A 20489-nucleotide genomic window follows, 5' to 3' on the forward strand; every position below is an offset into this window, starting at 1 on the left:
GCAATGCCAAAACCCTAGAGCCTCAGTACCTTGAAAAGAGCATCTGTGAGAAGTAATAGTCCTATTAACCACAGCAATTGATTAATGGCAACTTGCCTCTCTGGGAGGCAGCTTCTCTCAGCAACTCTTGAGTTTTGTTTTGCACGCTTCATCTTCAAGAGCAGAAAGAGAATATATAACTCAGTACACCACCCTTCAGACCTGACTTGAATGTGATGTGGCTCATTGGGTAGGGAGAGATCAATGGGGCCTGAATGAAAAAGAGCTCTCTGAAGGTTGACGGCTGAAAGCCAAAAGAGGACATCTTTAAATTTTATTGTAAGAGTAAAGCCATTTTTCAACATTAAAGTTTGTAACTTCTGACTTGTGACTGTTAAATGACTGTATAAAAGTTATAAAAGGTTTTCCTTAAAAAGCTGTGTTTGTCCAGAAGTTTGCAATATATTCTCTTGAAGGAGCCCTTACTACCACCTTTGACACTTTGTCTGTATCATCACCTACACACCACACCTATCTCCTTAAGAGTAGGATTATACTAACTTGAATCACTTTGTAAGCCTATTATCTCTACAAATTTCAGATGCAGGAATGAGAACAGAAGTCTGAATTTCTTGCAGAAAGGTCTGTCACATTATTTATTTTGATTCCAGGTCACAATGAAATTAATCTGTTTTCTTTTCTAATATCCTTGCAGTTTTAATGAAAAGCATAAAAATATTTTAGCATCATTTGTTTTAAGGAAACACATAAGCATTCCCAGAGCAAATATGGTTTATCATAGTTCAGTAAAATGATCAAACTGTATAATTTCATGTCAGTTAAATGTTAACTTGCACTTGACAATTGCAATTCCTCTTTCCATGAAGCTGCAGCATATAAGCTTCACGTGTCATTTCTCTCATTAGGCCAGGCTGCTACTGTAAGTAAATATTACATAGATGGGCTTCATAAAAATCAAAACACCTGAATAAGTTTGTCATTTTGCAGCTTGTAATGCTGTACTGCCGCACAAAATATTTGTAGGGATTTGGAAATTTTTTCCAATTAAATCTGGAAAATTATGATAGCTGACAATCAGAGCAGTAACTTTTTTTTTAATATATATCTGAATATGGCTAACTCTAATTCCTTTAAGTCTTCTGTCAGGACTTGATTGGCTATAAAAAAGGCCAGATCTAAATTTAAGGAGAATATTTTAAAAGAAAAAAAATGCTGACTTGAGTTCCACTTATAAACTTTTGGATCTTTATATTAAACTTTGTTCTGTGAGAGCTGATTCTCTTCACTCATGAATCAATAACTAAATATTCTTACTAAAAGAAAAGACAAAAAATATGCACACAAGATAGGAATAACTAACTTTTAAAGCATTTCTGAAATGCTTTTAAACAGTTCACTTTTTTTTTTTTTTTTTTTTTTTCCTCCTAGGGAAGTGCTAGGCTAATGTTTCCCTTTCATGCAGCTATCTTCAGTCTTTAAAATTTTTAAAATATTTCTGGATTTCAAGGTGTGATCTGAGTTAGGGATCTGTCGACTTGTCACATTCGTATTAGCTGGTTCTCATTTCATTCTCCCCAGCCCAGCTTCACAACACTCCTTGTCTCCAGAGCCACATATCAGGCACCTGCTTACTACTGCACCTTCTTTTCATTTGCTGTTGTTTTAGGTACCCTCACTCCATTGCCTGCTCCTGCACCCATCCTGTCTCTGCTGCCTGAGCCTCATGCTGCTTTTGTTTTTGCTCTGATAACCCCCTTAGGCGATTCCCACAGCTCTTCTCTGGTTATTCTATCAGGTCTTAGGAGGCCTCATGTGATACTAAGGAAAGCAGTCTTCCATTGCACAGGAGGCTTTTAAACAATTTTATTTTACACATCTCACAGGAAAATTTAAGTTCACAAGATATGCATAGGTCACATTTTTTTCTTTATTAAGCCTTTAGAAGACTTTTACCCAAAATGTAATTCCGTTGTTGTCAGGACATTTGCATTTCATTTGCATTTCAGCACCCAAAAATCTTACCTACTTTCTAAGGTAAGACTGCCCCTTCTCTTCATTACTCTGTTAACAGAGCTAACTCTCAAGAACAGTAACACAGCAAATGTAAACCAGTCAGATTAATCTCATCTTCTCTAGCGCTGCGCTTCTTTCCAGGCTTATACTCCCTCCTCTGCCATTCCTAGAGGAAAGAATAAAGCGATGCCTTCCTTCCATTTAAGGCCTCCCTTACCAGGTGCATGTTCATACACGCCACGGTGCAGCAGCTGTGGCTGCACACAGAATCTGTGAGGCTCGTTCTGCCAGCACAGACTCCAGATAGCCTCAGAGTATTATATATGTGGGAAAACACTTTGCAGTAACAGGTGCCTTGGATCACTTTTTGTATTCAAGTACATCCTAGTTACTGCATCAATTAACTAGCAAGCTAGATTAAAAAAAAAAAAAAAAAAGAAAAAGAACCCAAAAACTTGGCTATGACAGTTCTGGTCTACATGAAACTCTGAACAGATAAGAAAAAAAGCAAAACTGTCCATGTTGCTGTTTCCTGCTTAAGGTATAAACTTCAGGTGATTGGAAATTGAGATTATTGATTAAAAATAAATGTTAGAAATTTGACAGAGTTGAGTTGTGTCAAATGAGTTTTGTAGTCTTCAAGGAATGAAGAGCACCCAGACATTTCCATGTTCTCAGTAGTTTTAATACTCTTTTCATACGGTGGCAATGTGAAAGGTCCAGGGTTTATTAGGCTCAGGAGGGTACCAAGAGTTTTTCAAACAAGGTCCCAGTGAAATCACCTTTTGGATTTAGCAAGAGTGTCCTGAGATTTTTCTAATGAAATATTCTTTTTTAGCACACTAATAAACTTACACCTCTCTTGTTCCAGTGCAAAGTTTCCATTGAATTTTTATCTCCTACCTAAATAAAGACAAGGGGGAAAAAAAGTGTTTTTAGAATCACGTTGTTCTGATCAATACATATATCCTGTCTCCTTAGAGCAGATGTCTCTGTAATCCAATGTCATGGTTGTATACCATTTTATGGTTATTGCCCAACAATAGTCAGAATCTGACTATGCATGTCTGATGGATGTGGACAACAAATGGCCTGAATTTCTTGAACTTATTAAGTGTTTGTTAGATTATTTGAATACATTCCACTATTCCTAGGGATAGGTGTAACTTGTGAAAGACATGTTGAAAATATAACCGAAGAGAAACAAATGGCCTTTTTAATGTTTTAACTGCTTGGTCCTCAGACGGCAGGTGTGTCATCAGGGTAGCATCTGATATTATGATAATACCACCTAAAAATTCTCTGCCCCAAAAAAGGAGATGCCTTTATATATGTTCTTGAGGCCTCAGCTTTCTATTTCATTGTGGTGTTTTATTATAAAATGCATAAAAATTTCTACTGACACAGCAAGATCTCCAAATAAATGAATAGTTCTGCTTTCTGAGTCTTCAGCACAGCTGTGTGTAAGTAACTAATGTAGCATAAAGAGTGTACTTGGAATTCTAGGGGAAAAAAAAGTACGTACTCATTAATTTAACATTACCTATCCTGTGCACTGCAGTGTGCACTTTTAAGAAACACACAATCACTGATTTGAGGACTGTATCATGAATCAGAACATCAATTTAGAGCTGCACAGTTAATACTCTGGGAATTAAATTTGAATTAATTGTATCAGCATATTGCATTAATATTATTTTCTGAAAAGATGGGTTTGCGTGTGCATAATGCGATCTGAAAAGTGTGTGCGCATAAACGCGTAAGAAAGAAGTTTTTGTAGTTTGGGTCGGGTTTTGGTGGGTTGTTTTGGTGTTTTGTATTGTCTGGTTTTAAACTCTCGATTCAGGCTCGCACTGTGGGTTGCAGGCAGCCGGGAGCTGGGAGCAGCAGGGAAGCAGCAGTGAGCCCGGGCTGGCAGAACCCCCCGGGCCGGGCAGAACCTCTCGGGCTGGCAGAACCCCCCGGGCCGGGCAGAACCCCTCGGGCTGGCAGAACCCCCCGGGCCGGGCAGAACCCCTCGGGCTGGCAGAGCCCCCCGGGCCGGGCAGACCCCCCCCCAGGCTGAGCAGAAGCCCCCGGGCCCGACCGGGCGCCAGCGATGCCCGCGGCACCCACGCAGAGCCGAACACGACCCTCCCCGGCAGCCCCCACAGAACTACATTTCCCAGGCGGCACCGCGCCGCGGGGCGCTGCGATTGGCCGGGCGCGGGCCGGCTCAGCGTGGCGGTGCGGCAGGTGCCTCCGGCGGGGGCGGAACATGGCGCTGGGTGCCGGGGTAGCGCGGCGGCTGCCGCCGCACCTGTCGGCCGGAGGCTGCCTCCCTTTGCTGCTGCTGCTCCTGCTCCTCCTCTGCGGACAGCTCGGGGGAGGACAGAAGAAGAAGGAGGTAGAGACGTTCGCTTCTTTCGCCATCGCGCCCGGCCGGGGGTGCCCTGTCGCGCTGCGTCCCTCTCTGGAGTCCCCGTGTCCCCGTCCGCCTGGCGACCCCCGCCCGGCCTCCCTCACGCTCCGCCGGTCCCTCTCCCTCCCCAGCCCCGAGCGGGGCGCCGGTGTGGCGGGAGGCGCCGAGCAGCCGCTGCCCTGCCCTGCTCGGGAGGTGATGGCCGGCGGCGGCGGCGTCTCCAGGGCAGCAGGAGCGCCGCGCCGGGATCGCGGTCCCCAGCGTGCTGTCCCTGCACAGACCCGTGCCGTGCGCGGTCGTGGGCCTTGAAATCACAGGTTCTGAGCAAAGAGGGGCACAGGCCGCCGTCCTGCGCCGGGCAGCGCTGGGCTGTCGTCTGCGGTGGGCCAGGGGGGCCTGGCAGATAAACGGGGCGGGGAGCCCCCGGGAGATCGAAGTTAAACCCCGTGTTTGTGGTGCCAGCTGAGCGAAATGCCCAGAGTTAATAACTAGCTTTAAAGCTATGGCAGCAAGTGTTTGTGTGTGGGTGCAGGTATAGGTGATGGTACTTTCTTCGAGGTATCCTCTGGGTAAGAGAGATGTGGAGGAAGGAGCAGTTTTAATTCATATTCATATTAACAGCTTGTCTTCACCAACTTTTGTATTTATATGGGAATAGGGAAATATGCAAAAATGTGTAGTGTGCATACTTGCCCTTTCCAGATTTCGATGCTACTAGAGCTGGCTACACTTCTTTTCGTAGGTTGCCCTAGATTCCAGGCCAGGCTTTTGCCTACCAAGTGCTAGCCTACTCAGTAATGTCTCTTTACAGTTTCACTGTAACTTCGTTTGTGGGAGGGGTCAGCTTTTAACCATACGGTAGAGTTTTGTAAATTTTGGCGCTTTTTGTTGTTGTTGTTGTGTTTGTTTGTTTGTTTGTTTGTTTTTTAATTACTATATTTTAGTGGTGTGGGGAGGACTTGTATTTTTTGGTGGTGGAGAAGGAAGGAATAGTTTTTGTAGCTGAATCTTTCTCTGAACTAACAGCTCAGACAAAGAGAAGGATGGTAAAAATTTTTGGGTTTTGCTTGTTTTGTTTTTCTTTAAAGAACTTTGTAGTTTATTAGGGCTTGTAGACCAAAGATGTAAAACAACAGGGATGTCTTCCCACTGGTGTCTAGTGACCACAGTGGAAGGAATGGCTTAAATCTACTTCAGGGGGAGTTCAGATGTGATACTAGGAAAGAGATCCTAACTGAGAGAGTGGTTGGGTGCACAACAAGGTACCCAGCAAAGTGGTCATTGCTCCAAGCCTGTTGGTGTTCAGGAGACGTATGGACAATGTTTTTGTGCATATGGTTTGACTTTTAGATTGCCTTGTGTGGAGCTGGGAGTTGGACTCAATGTCCCTTGCAAACCATGATGTCCCTTCCAACTCACAATATTCTATGATTTTACAAGGCCAAAGTTAGTATGTAAAATTCTTACTTAAATATTTAAATAATGGTCTGACTGTGGTCTTACCAAGGTAAGTAATCTGATAATTGAAATAAATCCCTTGGGCATCAGAGTGAAAAATGAACACCTTCACTCTAGGAATTAATTGTCTTTTCCACTCTTTCTGGAGTGAGTAAGCAGTAAATTTGTTGCCCTTCTGCTGCTATAATTACCTTCTTTTCAAAACTTTAACTTATTAGGTTTTCTTAATAAAATGCATTTAATGTTTGACACTTGATTCTCTCTTGCTGTGATGTGCTAGCACTGCGACTTTTGTTGACACTTTCATGTGGAGTGCCAGCTGTGCTACCAAGATAGCTGAAATGATCTTTCCTTTAAGTGAAATCCTTTCCCTAACAAGTAAGTAATAGCAAATTAAAATGGATATGTACAACTACTTTTTAGAAAGTTTCCCAGTCCTGCTGTGGAGGTGGTACATAAAAGGATGGAAATGCTTGTTTGTTTGTCCACCTGTATAGTATTACAGTTCAAGCAGATATTTCTCATCTGTTAAACTAGTTATTTAGTATTTTCCTTTTTAACTGATTTAAACTAACACATCCCTGTCTTCTGGATCTCTTTGCTTCCATTTTTCATTCCTGTTTAATATTTTGATTTTAACACAGTGAACTGCTCATGCTGACAAACCCTTGGCTTTATGTAGACATAGTGTATCTATAACTATATCTTTACAGAAACTAATGCAATATTGTAAGTGCTTGCTTCACTTTAAATGCAAGCTTAAATTACAGTGTGACTTGGTTTTTTTTCAGCATTTTATCCATTGTATGTGTCTGTGTTGTGTATGTTAGAGCTAAAGTCTGATTCTTCTTGCCCTATAACCTTCATGGTAGAAGCTGTAGTAGTTTACCCATTATACATAATGAGGAAAATATTTGCACTTACAATTTGGAAATAACATTTTAAAACTGTTCTGAGGAAAATTATGTGAATTGAAAGATTGCTGCATCTTGTGCCGTGGGACATTCCTGTTCACACCACAGAAGCACAGTTGTAACAGGTAAAGGCTGTGGAAGTTCAATGTGTAAAGTGAACCGAAGATTTTCTATACAAAGATTGGTAAGATTGACACACCTTTTTCTTTGGAAGTTGGAAAAATGGTTGAACACATAGTGATTGTTTCAAAGTGAACTCTGCAAGAAAAAAGCTAATATAGTAGGGTTGAAATGTGTATCTCATGAGATAAAACCAACTCACATCTCAGTTTCCTCTTTTCTCTGTGCTTTGTGTGTGCCTTTATTGACATCATTGTCCAGAAAGAGAGGTAAAGGACTAGAGAGAAGAAACTGCTTTCCAAAATTAACAAAAACCCCCCAAACATACAAACAAAAAAACCAACCCTGATTACTTGAAAAGTGCTTCAAAATTAGAAGAACTTGAGATGTTGGAATTAAATCTTAAGGAAGGAGAGTATTCTTGGTGAGGACCATGATTTTATTTTTTTCATTAATTTATCTTTTTAAGTGTTGACTACATAGAAGAGTACGCATAAAGTCTGAATGATTGGAGGTGTCTGGATCAGTTGCATGAACCTGGAAGAGGTGGAGATGACTTTGCAGGAAGAGGATGTCACCGAGACACACAAAGCAGTCACACGCAGACAAGAGATTTTCGCAGAGGTCCTTCCGATCCCAGCTCCCAGCTGAGAGAGCGGAGAGAAGAAGAGGAGCCCCTTTGTTTATTTTTACTTTTTATACATTTGTGGGTCTAGCAGAAGATTGGCTTTTTGGGGTTTCCACCCCTCAGCCTCAGTGGCCAGACCAATTGTCAGTTACAATTGTTTTCAGGTTAGAAATATGCAAACAAAGGACAGAGAATGAAAAACATAGGATTTGTTTATATTACATCTGTGGGAAAGGTAGAAAACTGCTCTAATATTCTACAGTAACTAAAAGATCTGACTCCATTTATGAAAATCAGAAGGCTAATAAAGAAACTCAGAAAAACCAGGGTAACAAGAGGGGACCGAGTTAAGATATTAGATGTTTCTGAAGGACTTGGTGCTAGCAGAAAAAATAACCAGGGAAACTGGAAAATATTGTTATAAATTTCTGTGTTGACAGTGAAATACTACATTAAAGCTGTATTTAGAAAATATGCAAGTTCTTAAATTGCTAAAATACATTGTCCTATACAGTAAAATATTCTTAATGATAACTAAAGAAACTGTCTTCTCTGTCAAGTGCTAAGAGTGCTGAGAAGTGCTAAGGTTGTTTTAAAATTTGATTAAATCTGCAAGAACTTGAAGAACTATTTGAAAATAGATTTGAATTAGTAGATTATTAGTTATCTGGTTTCACCAAAGCTATTTTTAGAATTACTTAATGAATTTATAAACACACAGATATTCCTATTTCTTTGTTTTCATCTTGCTATACCTTTTCCATATTGTGGACATTCATGACAGCCTTCACAAATGAGGAGAGAATTAGAAAACATTGGAATGTTTTCTTATCACTCTCTACAACTTCCTGATGGGTGGTTTTAGACAGCTGGGGGTTGGTCTCTTTCTCCAGGCAGCAACTGACAGAACGAGAGTCTCAGGCTCTGTCAAGGGAAATATAGGTTGGACATTAGGAAAAAGTTTTTCACAGAAAGAGTCATAAAGTACTGGAATAGTCTGCCTGGAGAGGTGGTGGAGTCACCATCCCTGGACGTGTATAGAACTCGATGCCATATTCTAGTTGAGGTGTTAGGGCATGGGTTGGACTCCATGTCTTGAAGGTTTCTTCCAACCTACACATTCTGTGATTCTATGAATGACTAATTTGAAATTGAGATGAACTGCAACTTTCCCCCATAGGTCACACTTAGAAGCTAACCAGATTTGAAAAGCCTGCTTCTATGATTTTAATTCTGGTGCTGAACAGTACCTTGAAAGTGAAGTAAAAAATACTACTTAGTTTCTTATTCTATCTCCTGGTGCTGTTTTCAATGATCTGTAACATTCTTTTCTTCTGATCAATGTTCTGCATGTGTATTTAATTGAAATAATATTAGGAAACATGGTAGACTGAGCGGAGAAAAAGAAAAGAGGAAAAAAGATTTGTGGTGAATGGGGAATGTTTAACATATATTCAATTTCACTTATAGTTTAAGAAATAAATTCTTTTTCAGGATCTCTGATACTATTAAAAAAACAGTGATAATTAAAACTTAAGTTTCTTCTCTTGATCTGCTGAAATTCTGTTTGACATTAAACTTGAATATAAAGCCTTCTTGGTCTTATAATTGTGAAAATTCTGGGTTTCATCTCCAGACTCTGGAGCACTGCATGTTTTTGCTTTTGACACAGGATGCATGACAGCGTTTGGCAGTTATACCAATTACAGACTCCTCTTTAAAAACTTTATTAAAAATCAAGATGCAGCAAATGTTGAATCTGTGGAGGGAAACACAGGCCTGACTGTAGATTTGCCTTCAAGCCATTTTGAAGATGTATTTTAAATGGAGATTTTATGTGCATTTGTGTAATTGGACATTTTAACTATCTTTACAGTAGAGAGAGGTTTGGTCAAACAATGCTTAAAGCTTTAAAATACATGTTCTTGGTTTGAAGTGAAATAACAGTTCTAAACCATGCCTGGAAATGTAAAATTCATTAAATGCAATTCTAACTGTTTTTCTCTACTCTGTCCTAAAAAGAATGGGAACAGGATAGAGGGGGAAAAAAAACAAAAAAAAAAACCCAAAAAAAAAGTCTACAAGAATTCCTTTTTTTCTGCTGTTTTTTTTACAACCCCATAAAACATGTATATCCCTCTCTCCTTTATTTCTAATTTACTAAAATTTTGCACAAACTTGGCAAAATTGACTAGCAGTTCTGGTTTTAACCAATCTGTACAGACAACTTCAGTGACTGCATATAATAAGTAAAATAAAGAATGCTTATAGCAGACTTATAGCAGCATTTTGTGATTGGATTACTGAAACTTTTCTGTCCCAGATGTCTGTTTGGCATCCTTGCTGTCATAAGATGGATCAGTGACATAATTGATCTCTTCCCCTGTTCTGTTCTATAACCATTTATACAGCACATCCTGTGCAACCACATGGAAAATAGAGATTGTATCTGCTTGAGTTCTACATGCTCTAGAAAAATCAGTCAGTAAAATTAGAGTGGGAAAACACTGGGTTGTTTGGATATTGGTTTGGGTCTTCAGATTTATTTTCTTAATTTTTGAAAGTGTTTCCAAGGTCACATTTTATTGGCTAAGAATGGTCAGAACTGAAGAAGGACCTGGTATTTGGTTTAGGTCTCGCTCTCTTACTCTAATAAATATGAGAGCAGCTAAAATTACAGAAAAACTAATGTATTCTTTTTATCTAATGCTATGAGGTTTTATAAAAAATAAATAATATCTTCTTTGTTGTTTGTATATATAAAATGTAATAGCTGGGTTTTTTTGTTGTTGTTACAACTTTCAATAATGAGGAATTGCCATTAACCAGATGGAAAGATATTTTATAGTGAACTTGAAAGCTGCATTTCAGACAAGGAAACTCATATTTTTATGTGTGATTATCACAAGTCCTTCATAATAAGGTAGATAAACAAATAGATACATGCATTGAGTGGACAGTGCCTCTGACAAAATTAAAAAAAAGGCCTGGCAATAGTTTGGTTACAGAAAATAGTCCCGTGACATGGAAAAAAGATGTGTACCCTTGCCATTGTAGGCTTTTTCATGAAAACACTCTTCTTCCTGAGTGCTAAAGTAGTGACAGGACTTGAAGCATTTCTCTTGACAAACTGTTCTCCCACTTAATAGGATTTGCTATTAGGATTTTACTTACTTCTGATGATTGTATCTGATCGTACCATTCTGGAATACCCCAACTTCACAATCTCTTCTTAAGCAGCTGCAATCCTTAGCCTAACTGTGCCATTCCATTAATTTTTTTCTCATTCTTTGCTGCTGAATCTAAAGCGACTAATTTTTGAGTATCAGATGAACTGGTCATTAAGCTTAACAGAGTTTGGCTGTGTTGCATAGAACATTTTGTATATCAAGCTAATAACATAAGTGGTAATTGCAGTTATGCAGTCTCTCTGGAATGACATTTTGAGCTCACAGAGCTGCTCAAGGTTATAGGCTGTAGCATCTGATGCTTAAATGATAGAAAACATTTTCTACTCTTCTTTTACTTTGGCTTTTTTATAGTTTCAAATCACTATTGCTGTGTTTTGTACTATTACAAAATTAGCATGTTTAGCTGCTTTTGTTATTATCCATTTGCCTTAAAAAGGCTGATTATGACAGTCTACTGAATCTTGGATATTGGCATTTCTATTTAGCTTTTTGAGATTTTGCTGTGTATATATTCATGCCTGAACCATGTAAATATCTCTTCAATGTAGGTTTTTGAGCTTGTCAATCAAAAGTTTAGATAATACTGTAAAATTCCTTTTTATAGTTTAAGGTTCATTTCTAGGTGGTTGGTTTTTTTTTAATTTATGCTAGAAATTTGTCAGCTTGATTGTTTTCTGAAGTCTTTTGATGCTTAGCCTGTTTTTCATAAAAAATAATTGGCAGTTGTTGAGGTAATTAATTAGCTAATTCCCTTTACATTTTCCTGTTTTCCTATTTTACATACATACACATTCAGGCTTTTTCACACATTTCATTTCTCAGATTTTGTCAATGTCTGGGGTGCATTCTGAATCTAAACTTAGGCCTTTAACTCAAAATTTTGCAGTCCTGCAAGAGTCTGTTTAGGATAATGAATTGTTATATTGCAGTGGTTTTTCTGCACTATGCTGAGGAATATGGTTATTTTAACAATAAAATAGGAGAGGTATTTTTGTTTGCTTAAACTTTACTTGGTAATTGTAGCTGCTTTGTCTTTGCTTCAATGGTTCAATTTGTTACTTAAAACATTTTGTTCTTTTTACTTCTCTTACTTATCAAGTCCATATGACCCTCTTGTATTTTTGGTAGTAAACTGCAGTGAAAAATAAATTGCATTTTATCCCTAATTACTAGATTCACGGGGGTACTGATACACTAAAATTTTCAAACTTAAAATAATTTTTATTTTTAATCCTATTAAAGTATTTTAGTGTGAATCTTTGCCTTTCTGTAAAAGACGTAGCTAGAGGTTCAGATTCTGCATGGGAGATCAATGTAGGGAGTGAGGGAATGAGAAAGCTGGGCAGACAGAATTTTTTGAGATACATTTCCTTTCTCTACTTCGTTTTTTCAAGGTTATATAACAGGATAAAAATGGTATTTGAATATGAGTAGAGTATCTGTTTCTGGTTTGAATGACACAGGTAGTGCTCTTCTAAATACCCTAGGAGTTGCAGGGCTAGGGCTACATACAGTGAAGGAATAAAATAGCTGTATCTAGGTGTCTTTCCAAAGAGAGGAATTCAAGCTGCAATTAGGTGAGGGAATTGTAGAGCAATTTAATTAACAGGAGTAGAGCACCTCATCATAGGTCACAGTACCAGCACTCTGTGTAGTCGGTGATCTTGAACTAGGGAATACAAAACGTAAAAGAATGTTTCTGAAGTCTTAAAATTCTGAAATCTTACAATTTGGATGCTAAAGTCAAACCTTTAAAAGCTGTGCTATTCAGAATATGTGCTGGTAAAGTATTGTGTAGCCTTCAGCTACAGGAGGAGAAGGTTGTGATGATAACTGTGTTCTGATTCTTCTTTGAGGATTATGTACATGGTCCTTAAAAATAATAACAGTTTAAAAAGCAAAATAATAATAATAACAACTTGATTAGAGTAGTGTTTTTCACATGGTGATGTACTTAAGGTGGTATATACTCTGGTTTCTGTTCAGATCATGTGAGGTGGTCCAAGCATGCTTATTTATTATGGTTTACTGGATAGGTTTCAGGGGTTTCTGAGGTATGGGACCTGAATACTCCCACATGGGTGAAGTTGACGTTGGATACACTTCCCCCTACTTAAGTCAAACAGTGAAATTTAGAAGAGTGCACAAACTCACACAGCAGTAAGTGGTTTTTGTTTTCAAATTAATCCTTTGTGATGCCTTTTACCAGAATGTTTTCAGATTGGGTATTTTCAGATGATGCCTGGGAGAACTAATACACTTGTCACCTTCTTTATCTGACTCTTAAGTGGGGCTATAACTTGATTTCATGGCCATGTCTCGCATGTTTAACTGTAGAGCATTTTCAGAGGCCTAGAGATCATTGAGAATGCTTTATCCTCCATTACTTCTATGTCTGTGCAACTTAAAAGTTGGATGTGAAGTAGAATTACTGCGTTGCAGATGCCTATGGTTGATGAACTTGGTTAGCTTCTATCCTCAGATCTTGTCAGTGAAAAACAAGTTAGCCCTGTGCAAACCTCCTGTCTGGTGTAATATTATACATTCTTGTGACTTAGATGGAAATCCCATCTGTCCTGGTTTAGGGCAAATTCGGGAGAAAACCCCTGAATGGGGTTCCTCTGGGGAGCAAAACCAAACGGCTCCTGCCCTGCAACCGATCCAGGAAAGAACTTCCTCAGAGAAAAGTGGAAAAAACTAACAAAGGGCCCACAAGTACAAAGAATGAATAATATGAAACAATAAGACCTCTCGTTCTGGAGTGCGATGGCAAATTGACAAAGTTCTTGCAGTGGGTGTAGCTTGGCTCTCTCTCAGTCTGTCATCAGTCCCAATTCCTTCGGCATTGCTGGAAAATGCCAAGGTCCAGGCCCCTGTGGGCCGCAGGTGCAGGTGGGTTTTTCAGTCCAGAGCAGGTTTAAACAGTCCCAAGAAAAAAAGAAGAAAACAGTCCAGGGAACTTCTCTGCCCTACCTAGCTAAAACTAGCTAAAAGCAAAAAGGTCTCTGGCCTGCAGTCTCTCTAAGCCTCTGCCGAGCACCCAGTCTGGAGAAGAGTGTGGAGGAATCAGGCAGTTTTCTCAAACTCTGCGCTTCTCCCCGTTCTCAGAGCCAGTCTTAAAGGCACAGAACTCAATATACAGCACAAACAGAACAGACAATTGGGGATACAAGCATCACAAAGTCACCCTAGGACACCATCACATGTTTCTTGAACATTGTTTCCTGTTTTTCTTGTGTTTTGTAAAATAAAGGGAACTTGCTGAAATTAACTTCTTTGATAAAGCAGGATTTTTTTTTTATCATTGGGCTAAAGGATAGAAAAAATATGTATGGGAAAATAAAAACTGTGAAGCCAATTTCAATGATCAAATGTACCCAGAAGTAAGGGTCCTTAAATCTTTCTGAAATCTGTTAGAGGGTAGAAACTAGTAGTGTAAAGTTATCTGGATTCTATATTATTTTTGCATCACACTTCAAAATAACTTAGTCATGGTTCATACTCTTGATAGCTGATGACCCATCTCCAAAACATTTCAGTGGAAACAATTTTCCGTTTTTCTGGTCTATGTCTGATTTCTACTAAAGCTTCCAACTGAAATGGAAAGTGAATGGCAGGAATTTCATACGAATTTTAAGAATGCCAGTCCCTAGAAGTTCAGTCCAAAATTGAAGATGTAAGACTGTTAAGCCTCTTCCTTGTCCACAGCTGGTGGACAGTTAGTGTGACGGTACATTGAGTAGACGAGACAGGGCTTGTTACGAAAAGGACAGGAATGGTGCATTAATGCTGAAGTTATTGCATAAATATTTTTGTTCTGTTGTAACATACTTTTTCTTCTAAGCTAGGTATGAATGGAAGCTCTGGTCTAAATTTGATTCAAATCTCTACTGATAGCAGTGCACTAACCTCTTTAGTGGGCTATTTGTTTAGAAGAAAAGATAAAGTTATTGATATAGGCTAGACAGACTCTAGATATTACAGTTATTTTTTTATTTCCTTTATGGTTTTTTTGGTTTTGGGTGATACCGAAATCAGCCAGTGAATAATCTTTCTAACACAATTTAAAGTATTATAAAGCAGGCGTTCATTATTATAGTGCTACATACATTCGAAGGATTTTTCCTCTTATTGAATGTGTATTATGAAATTTTACAACAGGGTATTTATTTCATCCTGACAATGCACAGTCACAACAGCATACTTCCAAGCTAATACATAAACATCACTTTTCCTGGAATTAATTTACATGTCTCTGCCCCTTACTAGGAGTCTTTTTATGGTCTTAGATGATCATCTAAAGGTGAGAGAGAGCCCCCCCAGATTGTAAGTGACCTTGCCTTGAACGTCTCTTAGGGCATGTGCTGTTTTTTCTTGTTACATAACTGCCACAAAACCACTTAAGTTCCTCATTATCTGTTTATCCACTGGTTCCAGCTACATTTAGAATCTCCTGGCTTCTTTGACATTCTTTTACTTAATTTCCTTGTTACCCTTAGGCTCTATTTTGCAACTTCAAGGAATCTGAAAATTTCTCTTCTCCCTGTAGTCTGTCAGGGGCATTGCTAATAATTTTCCACTTCAAATGGATTGTAAGCTTTTTCATTTTTTTCTTTGCTATAAGCTGAATAAATCAGTCAATGGAGATGTGAGGGTGTGTTCCTGTATATACAAACACATATGTACACAAATTGGTTTGCCCTGCTTTTCCCTATATATATGCACCAAGGTTTGCCTTGGTGTATATATACCAACCAGCATCTGTTGGTTTTTGTCCTGTAACTCTATGTGCTGTAAATGGTCAAAGTGCTTTAGCCAGACTTCATGGAGAATGTAGCTTTCAGAGTAAAATTTTAAACTAAAATGCCCTCATAATAACTGCACATTGGTTCATGATACTACTAACATAATGCAATTTCTTTAAAAGTAATAGTTACCTGAAGTTCTGCTTTAGTACATAAAGAAGGACAGTCCTTATCTGATTTGACATCTTGTATTTTAGCCCATTCTGTGCACAGAAACTAACCTTCCTTAAGTCATCGTGTGCTGTGAACTTGTAACATTCACAGTAGGAGTTAAATTTTCAATTAAATGTGACATCTCAGCCTTTTCTAGAGTAGAATTACGGTTAAAGCATGTCTGGGAAACTGATACAGTGGGAGCAGTTGATATGAATTTGATTTCTGGAAATTTTATGCTGCTTCACATAAAGTATCCTGAACACTTGTCTGTCTGTTTCTTTGGGTGCTTGGATCCTCTTAAGATGATCTTCATTATTGTATTAATTCAAAGAGTTCCTGCTCTGAAGTCTGTCAGTTGTTTTCCCCTTCTAGAGCATTGTTTGCACTCTGAACTGTCCTCTTAGACCAATGCAGAGATTTGGAGAATGTTGCAGAATTCACCAGGCCACAGAGGAATGACAAGAGGGAAGATAATTTTCTAGCTGAATGATGATCATTTGAAAGAGGAAAGTCCTGGGTTCCCACAGCTATTTATACATTTAATCCAATAACTGTTCAGTGTAAAACATTGTAATACAATCTGTTCAAGTAGGTTTACTCGTCTGCCATCTGGACATGAGTGCTGCCTGCCAAACCAGTTGCGAGGGCAGTGAAAGAAATCAAGGTTACTTTAAAGTAGTGAGGGCTTCTCAGGATAACCTCTGCACACTTGCTTTCTCCGTTTAAGCAGCTATCACCTTCTCAGTTGTAACTTTCTGTGACAGCAGAGGTGGCTGAAGGAACTAAGTATAGAATGCACTGTGTCCAGTGCTCAAAGAGCCAGCCCTGGAATACTTAAACGTAGTAGATGTCTTGTTGGGAACATAAAGATTCTGCAAAAAATCTGCACTTTTCTTTCAGTATTCATGGCCATTTGGATATTTCAAGAATGTAATATCCAAGCAAGGGAAGATTATGCAAAATCTAAGTATGGTTTGTAAGTACCTGGTGGCAGACAGGAAAAGCTTGTTCAACGTTAGAATTACCCACTCTGGTTTCTGTTTCTGTTTGCTTAGATCCAAATTCATGCTCTGTGTGGATGGATTAATCTAAGTATGTCATTCCTTCTACAGATAATAAGCAAAAGAGAGTATAGCAAAAGACTATAATTATTTAATCTATAGGTGGTCAAATACCACGTTATTTGACTTTGCTTTAATGAAATAATAAATGAGAGGAGAGGCAATAAAGCTGATAAATTTTTATGCAAAAATTTTTATACTGTAGAAAACATATTAGCAAGTGAGCTACACTAGAAAGTAATGAAGCATAAAGTCACCCCAGTCTAGAATTCAGTTACGTTAGTGTTGGAGCTTTAGCCACTGTAGGGCCTTCAGTAACAGTACTGATGAAGATGGTCCCACCTGTGTAAGAACTGAATATTTCCCTCCTTGTCCCCTTCATAAACTTAGGATAGATGTGATGACACCTTAGGTGTGTTCATTTTACAAGGGCCTCAAGTGTGTAATGTTGGATAGGTTGTGAATTCAAGTATGTATTGGACATTCAGATGACATGTAGAATTACAGAAAATAGAACTTTAATCTTCCATTGCCTTTTTTTTTTTTTTTTTGTCCCACCATATTAAAGTGATATGGTTGTGTCAGTGTATTTGTCTTAAGTGATTCAAAAATCTAGCTGAAGCTGTTCAGTTATAGCAACATCAGGTTTTTTGAGCAATGAATGCATTGTGCTGTCAGGCAGAACTCATGCTTGCTTGGCTGTGAGGGAGAAAATTACGAGTTCATTAGCTGATGCAGCAGCTTTGTTTTCAAAAGTAATTTGATGTCTGTACTTCTCCCAAGTGAAAATGGAACTTTTCCTGAATCTAATGAACTGTTTTGATTGTAAAAATGTTCTGGAAGAAATAAGTTTTTACTCAAGTCTTTCCACGGAATCTTGACTCTACAAAAAATTTTAAAAATTATGAGCTTAAAAAGACATTTTTAGCTGGTTTCTACCATTAGAACTACAGTTGTTTTTTCTAAGAATGAAAAATGCATAAAATTAGAAATTTGATTTCATGTGGATTTTAGAAGCTAATTTCAAAAGGCAAAAAATTTAGACTTCATGATAATATGAAAATGTTTTTACGAGAATGAAATGTAATTTTGGTTAGCACACCATAATTTTTATTTTTCTAATGTAGACAATAATTCCACCTCAGATTTCCTCAATATGAGTTATTGAATTATTCACTGTAAGGTACCTGAATTTTTAATATTCAACATGGAAAACAGTGCAGAGTATTGGTGTTTAAACAGCAGCTTCTTCACATATTTAAACCATTAGGTTTTGCATTAAAGCTTCCTGACTGCTTGTTTATATTAAAAGGTTAAGTGCTTTATCTGCCAGTAGAGATTGTCTACCTCCAGTTGAACCACTGAATCCATTCATTAACTTAGCACCATGCTATGTCTTTTCTCTTCTAATGAACTACTTGCTGGGAAGGTAGTATTCTGATCAAAGGAATTCCTGCTCAGGAAACTGATACTTCTGTTTCTTAATGTATGGGTAAATGGCAAGTGTGCCAGAACCTCATGTGGATGGCTGAGAGAGGTAAAAGGTTTTCTTGCTTGGAAATGCTGAGGTGCTAGGCATGAGGAAGAATGCTAAACTTAGTTGTTCTATCTTATTCATTTGTGTGTTTTTGCCTCCTGAGAAACAGAATTTGCTAGGAAACTCTTGACAATAGAGTGATCAATGAATGGATGGCACAGTAAAATAAAACTATGGAGAGTGAATGTCTGAAATAAGAAAGAATTTATGAATAATCATTATCAATATAGTGACAGTGAAATAACATGAGGGTAGATGAAGATATCTCTCTCAATGACTGTGAATCGTGATGAAAAGTTTGAAGAAAGTTATTAGGAGATAGAGTACTCTGAAACATATGTTAAAATAGATGTAGTGGCTGTAATATACAAATTACCTAATTTTTAAAAGTGAAGCTTACACTCAATTAATTGTGATACCTTCAAGACTTTCTCTACTGCCTACTTTTCTAGCTTTTTAAAATTGCTTGTAAAATCTCTTTTCTGAAATGTTTTATCATAAGAAAAAGAAGGAAAAGGATTGTTTTGCACATCCTGAAAAGAAAAAAGGAAGAATCAACAGTTTGAACTTGCATCCAAATTTTTCTGATGAAATAGTTGTGTCATATGAATATTTCTGTGTTACAGTTTGTGATTTTGGCAAGAAGAGAAAATGTGAATTTTCCTTACTATAAAGTAGGATTTTTATTAATTTCCATGCTTTGCTTTGGACCCTTCACTTTCTGGTCTGATAGTAGGTTGTTCATTAAATTGATTGGATCATGTTGCTACTGTTAACCATGTAAAATGCTCTATATATATTTTTAATTGTCTTTGATAATTACTTTTAATGACCTAAAATCGTACCTCTCTTTAGAGAGGCAGATTGACTGATATTTGGAGGAAAAAAAATTCAGTTAATTTCTGAAGAAATCCTGGAAGACCTTGAAACCAAAGTGGGCTTTCACTAATTTCATGTGAAGCAATGAAACAAGGTACTACTTTCTGAAATCCTTGTAAAAGAAAGAAATTTGCTATCTTACGTTTTAAGCTTGAGAGAGAAGCATTGATAGGACTGCTCCTAATGTTAAAGTAATCTGCAGACTTCAGGTATTCGAATTCAATTGTTAGATATGTAACTGGTTTCCTGTGGAACTTCTTTGGTTGCTTGTCCATTTTATAAAGTGTCAATGTTGGTACTTCCCTTTTTTCTTGCTTTTTCCATTTCATAACAAAGAAAGGTGTGTACATTGCTTTTTTTTTTTTTCCCTCTCTCTTTTTTTGTTGTTGTTATTTTTGAGGTATGGTAACACAAATTCTTTTTAATTCTTCTTGGAAAAAGTAGTGGTCTTTGTGTGCTCTGTGCCTTTCTTGGTTGCAAATAATATGTCAAATTTAGTAAATTTAATTTTGGAAAAAAGTGCTGTAAGTGCTCATGATAGGTTTTGTCAATCTGCAAAAGTCCGTTAGACCTAAAAGGATTTATGAAATTTGGTTCTGTACGTTATGATATTTTCTGAAAACAGAACAAACTGAATGTATAATAGGAGTCCATCAAATATTTATGGTTGCACATGGTCAAAAAACCCCCAGTTCCCCTGGTGTCTTTGAAACTTTGACAATGCCTGCATTATATGGTCTTGAAAAAGTGTGGATGTAAGGGTGTGTATTTTTCTAATTTTATGCAGCTCTAGCCATAATGCTCATAAAGAAAAAGCATGATAGTAGGTCTGTCTCTTATAATCTCATATCCTTCCTCTGATAGAGATTCTGCAGATTTTTGACATTTGTAGTCATCTTCTAATACAGTTTTTCATTGCCTTTTCCACCTGTTTTTTCTTTTGTTTTTCAAGGTATAACTTGTTTTCGAAATCCTCTGGGTTTTTATAAAATGCAGATTCACCAGCTGCAAACTTGAGTTGCTACAGAAAAAGTTATTTTTTTTCTTCTTGTGACTGCATTCATATTCTGTTTAACCTAAAAGTCTCCTTATTTCCTTCCTGTATCACAGATGGTGGGGTTTTTTTCTTTGTGTGTGGATTGATTCTTATGATTTAGTTACTTTTTTTTTTTCTTTTTTAAAGTTTTAGTTTTAGTTTTTGATATTAACTTAGCTTTTTCTGTTTTCTCTAGGAGTAGCTCAGAGAGCAGACTTCATTCTGGAACATTTGTGGCTGCTCTGGGGAAAGTTATATGTGTATTTTCTGCCAAAAATTGTTCTCTAGTC

General features: G+C 37.7%; 1 protein-coding gene across 2 annotated transcripts in view; it reads left to right on the forward strand.

Annotated features, from left to right (window-relative positions):
- Nucleotides 1-4249: 4249 nt before the first annotated feature.
- The window catches only part of TUSC3 (tumor suppressor candidate 3), a 106053-nt gene continuing 89813 nt past the window's right edge, over nt 4250-20489 (forward strand). For both annotated transcript variants that reach the window (XM_040064567.2, XM_058420637.1), the window contains exon 1: nt 4250-4399. In XM_040064567.2, coding sequence (XP_039920501.1) covers nt 4271-4399 — 129 coding nt within the window. In that variant the 5' untranslated portion in view covers nt 4250-4270. The remainder of the gene's footprint in view (nt 4400-20489) is intronic.

Source organism: Hirundo rustica, chromosome 5 (genome assembly GCF_015227805.2).
Source record: "Hirundo rustica isolate bHirRus1 chromosome 5, bHirRus1.pri.v3, whole genome shotgun sequence".
Classification (NCBI taxonomy): Eukaryota; Metazoa; Chordata; class Aves; order Passeriformes; family Hirundinidae; genus Hirundo; species Hirundo rustica.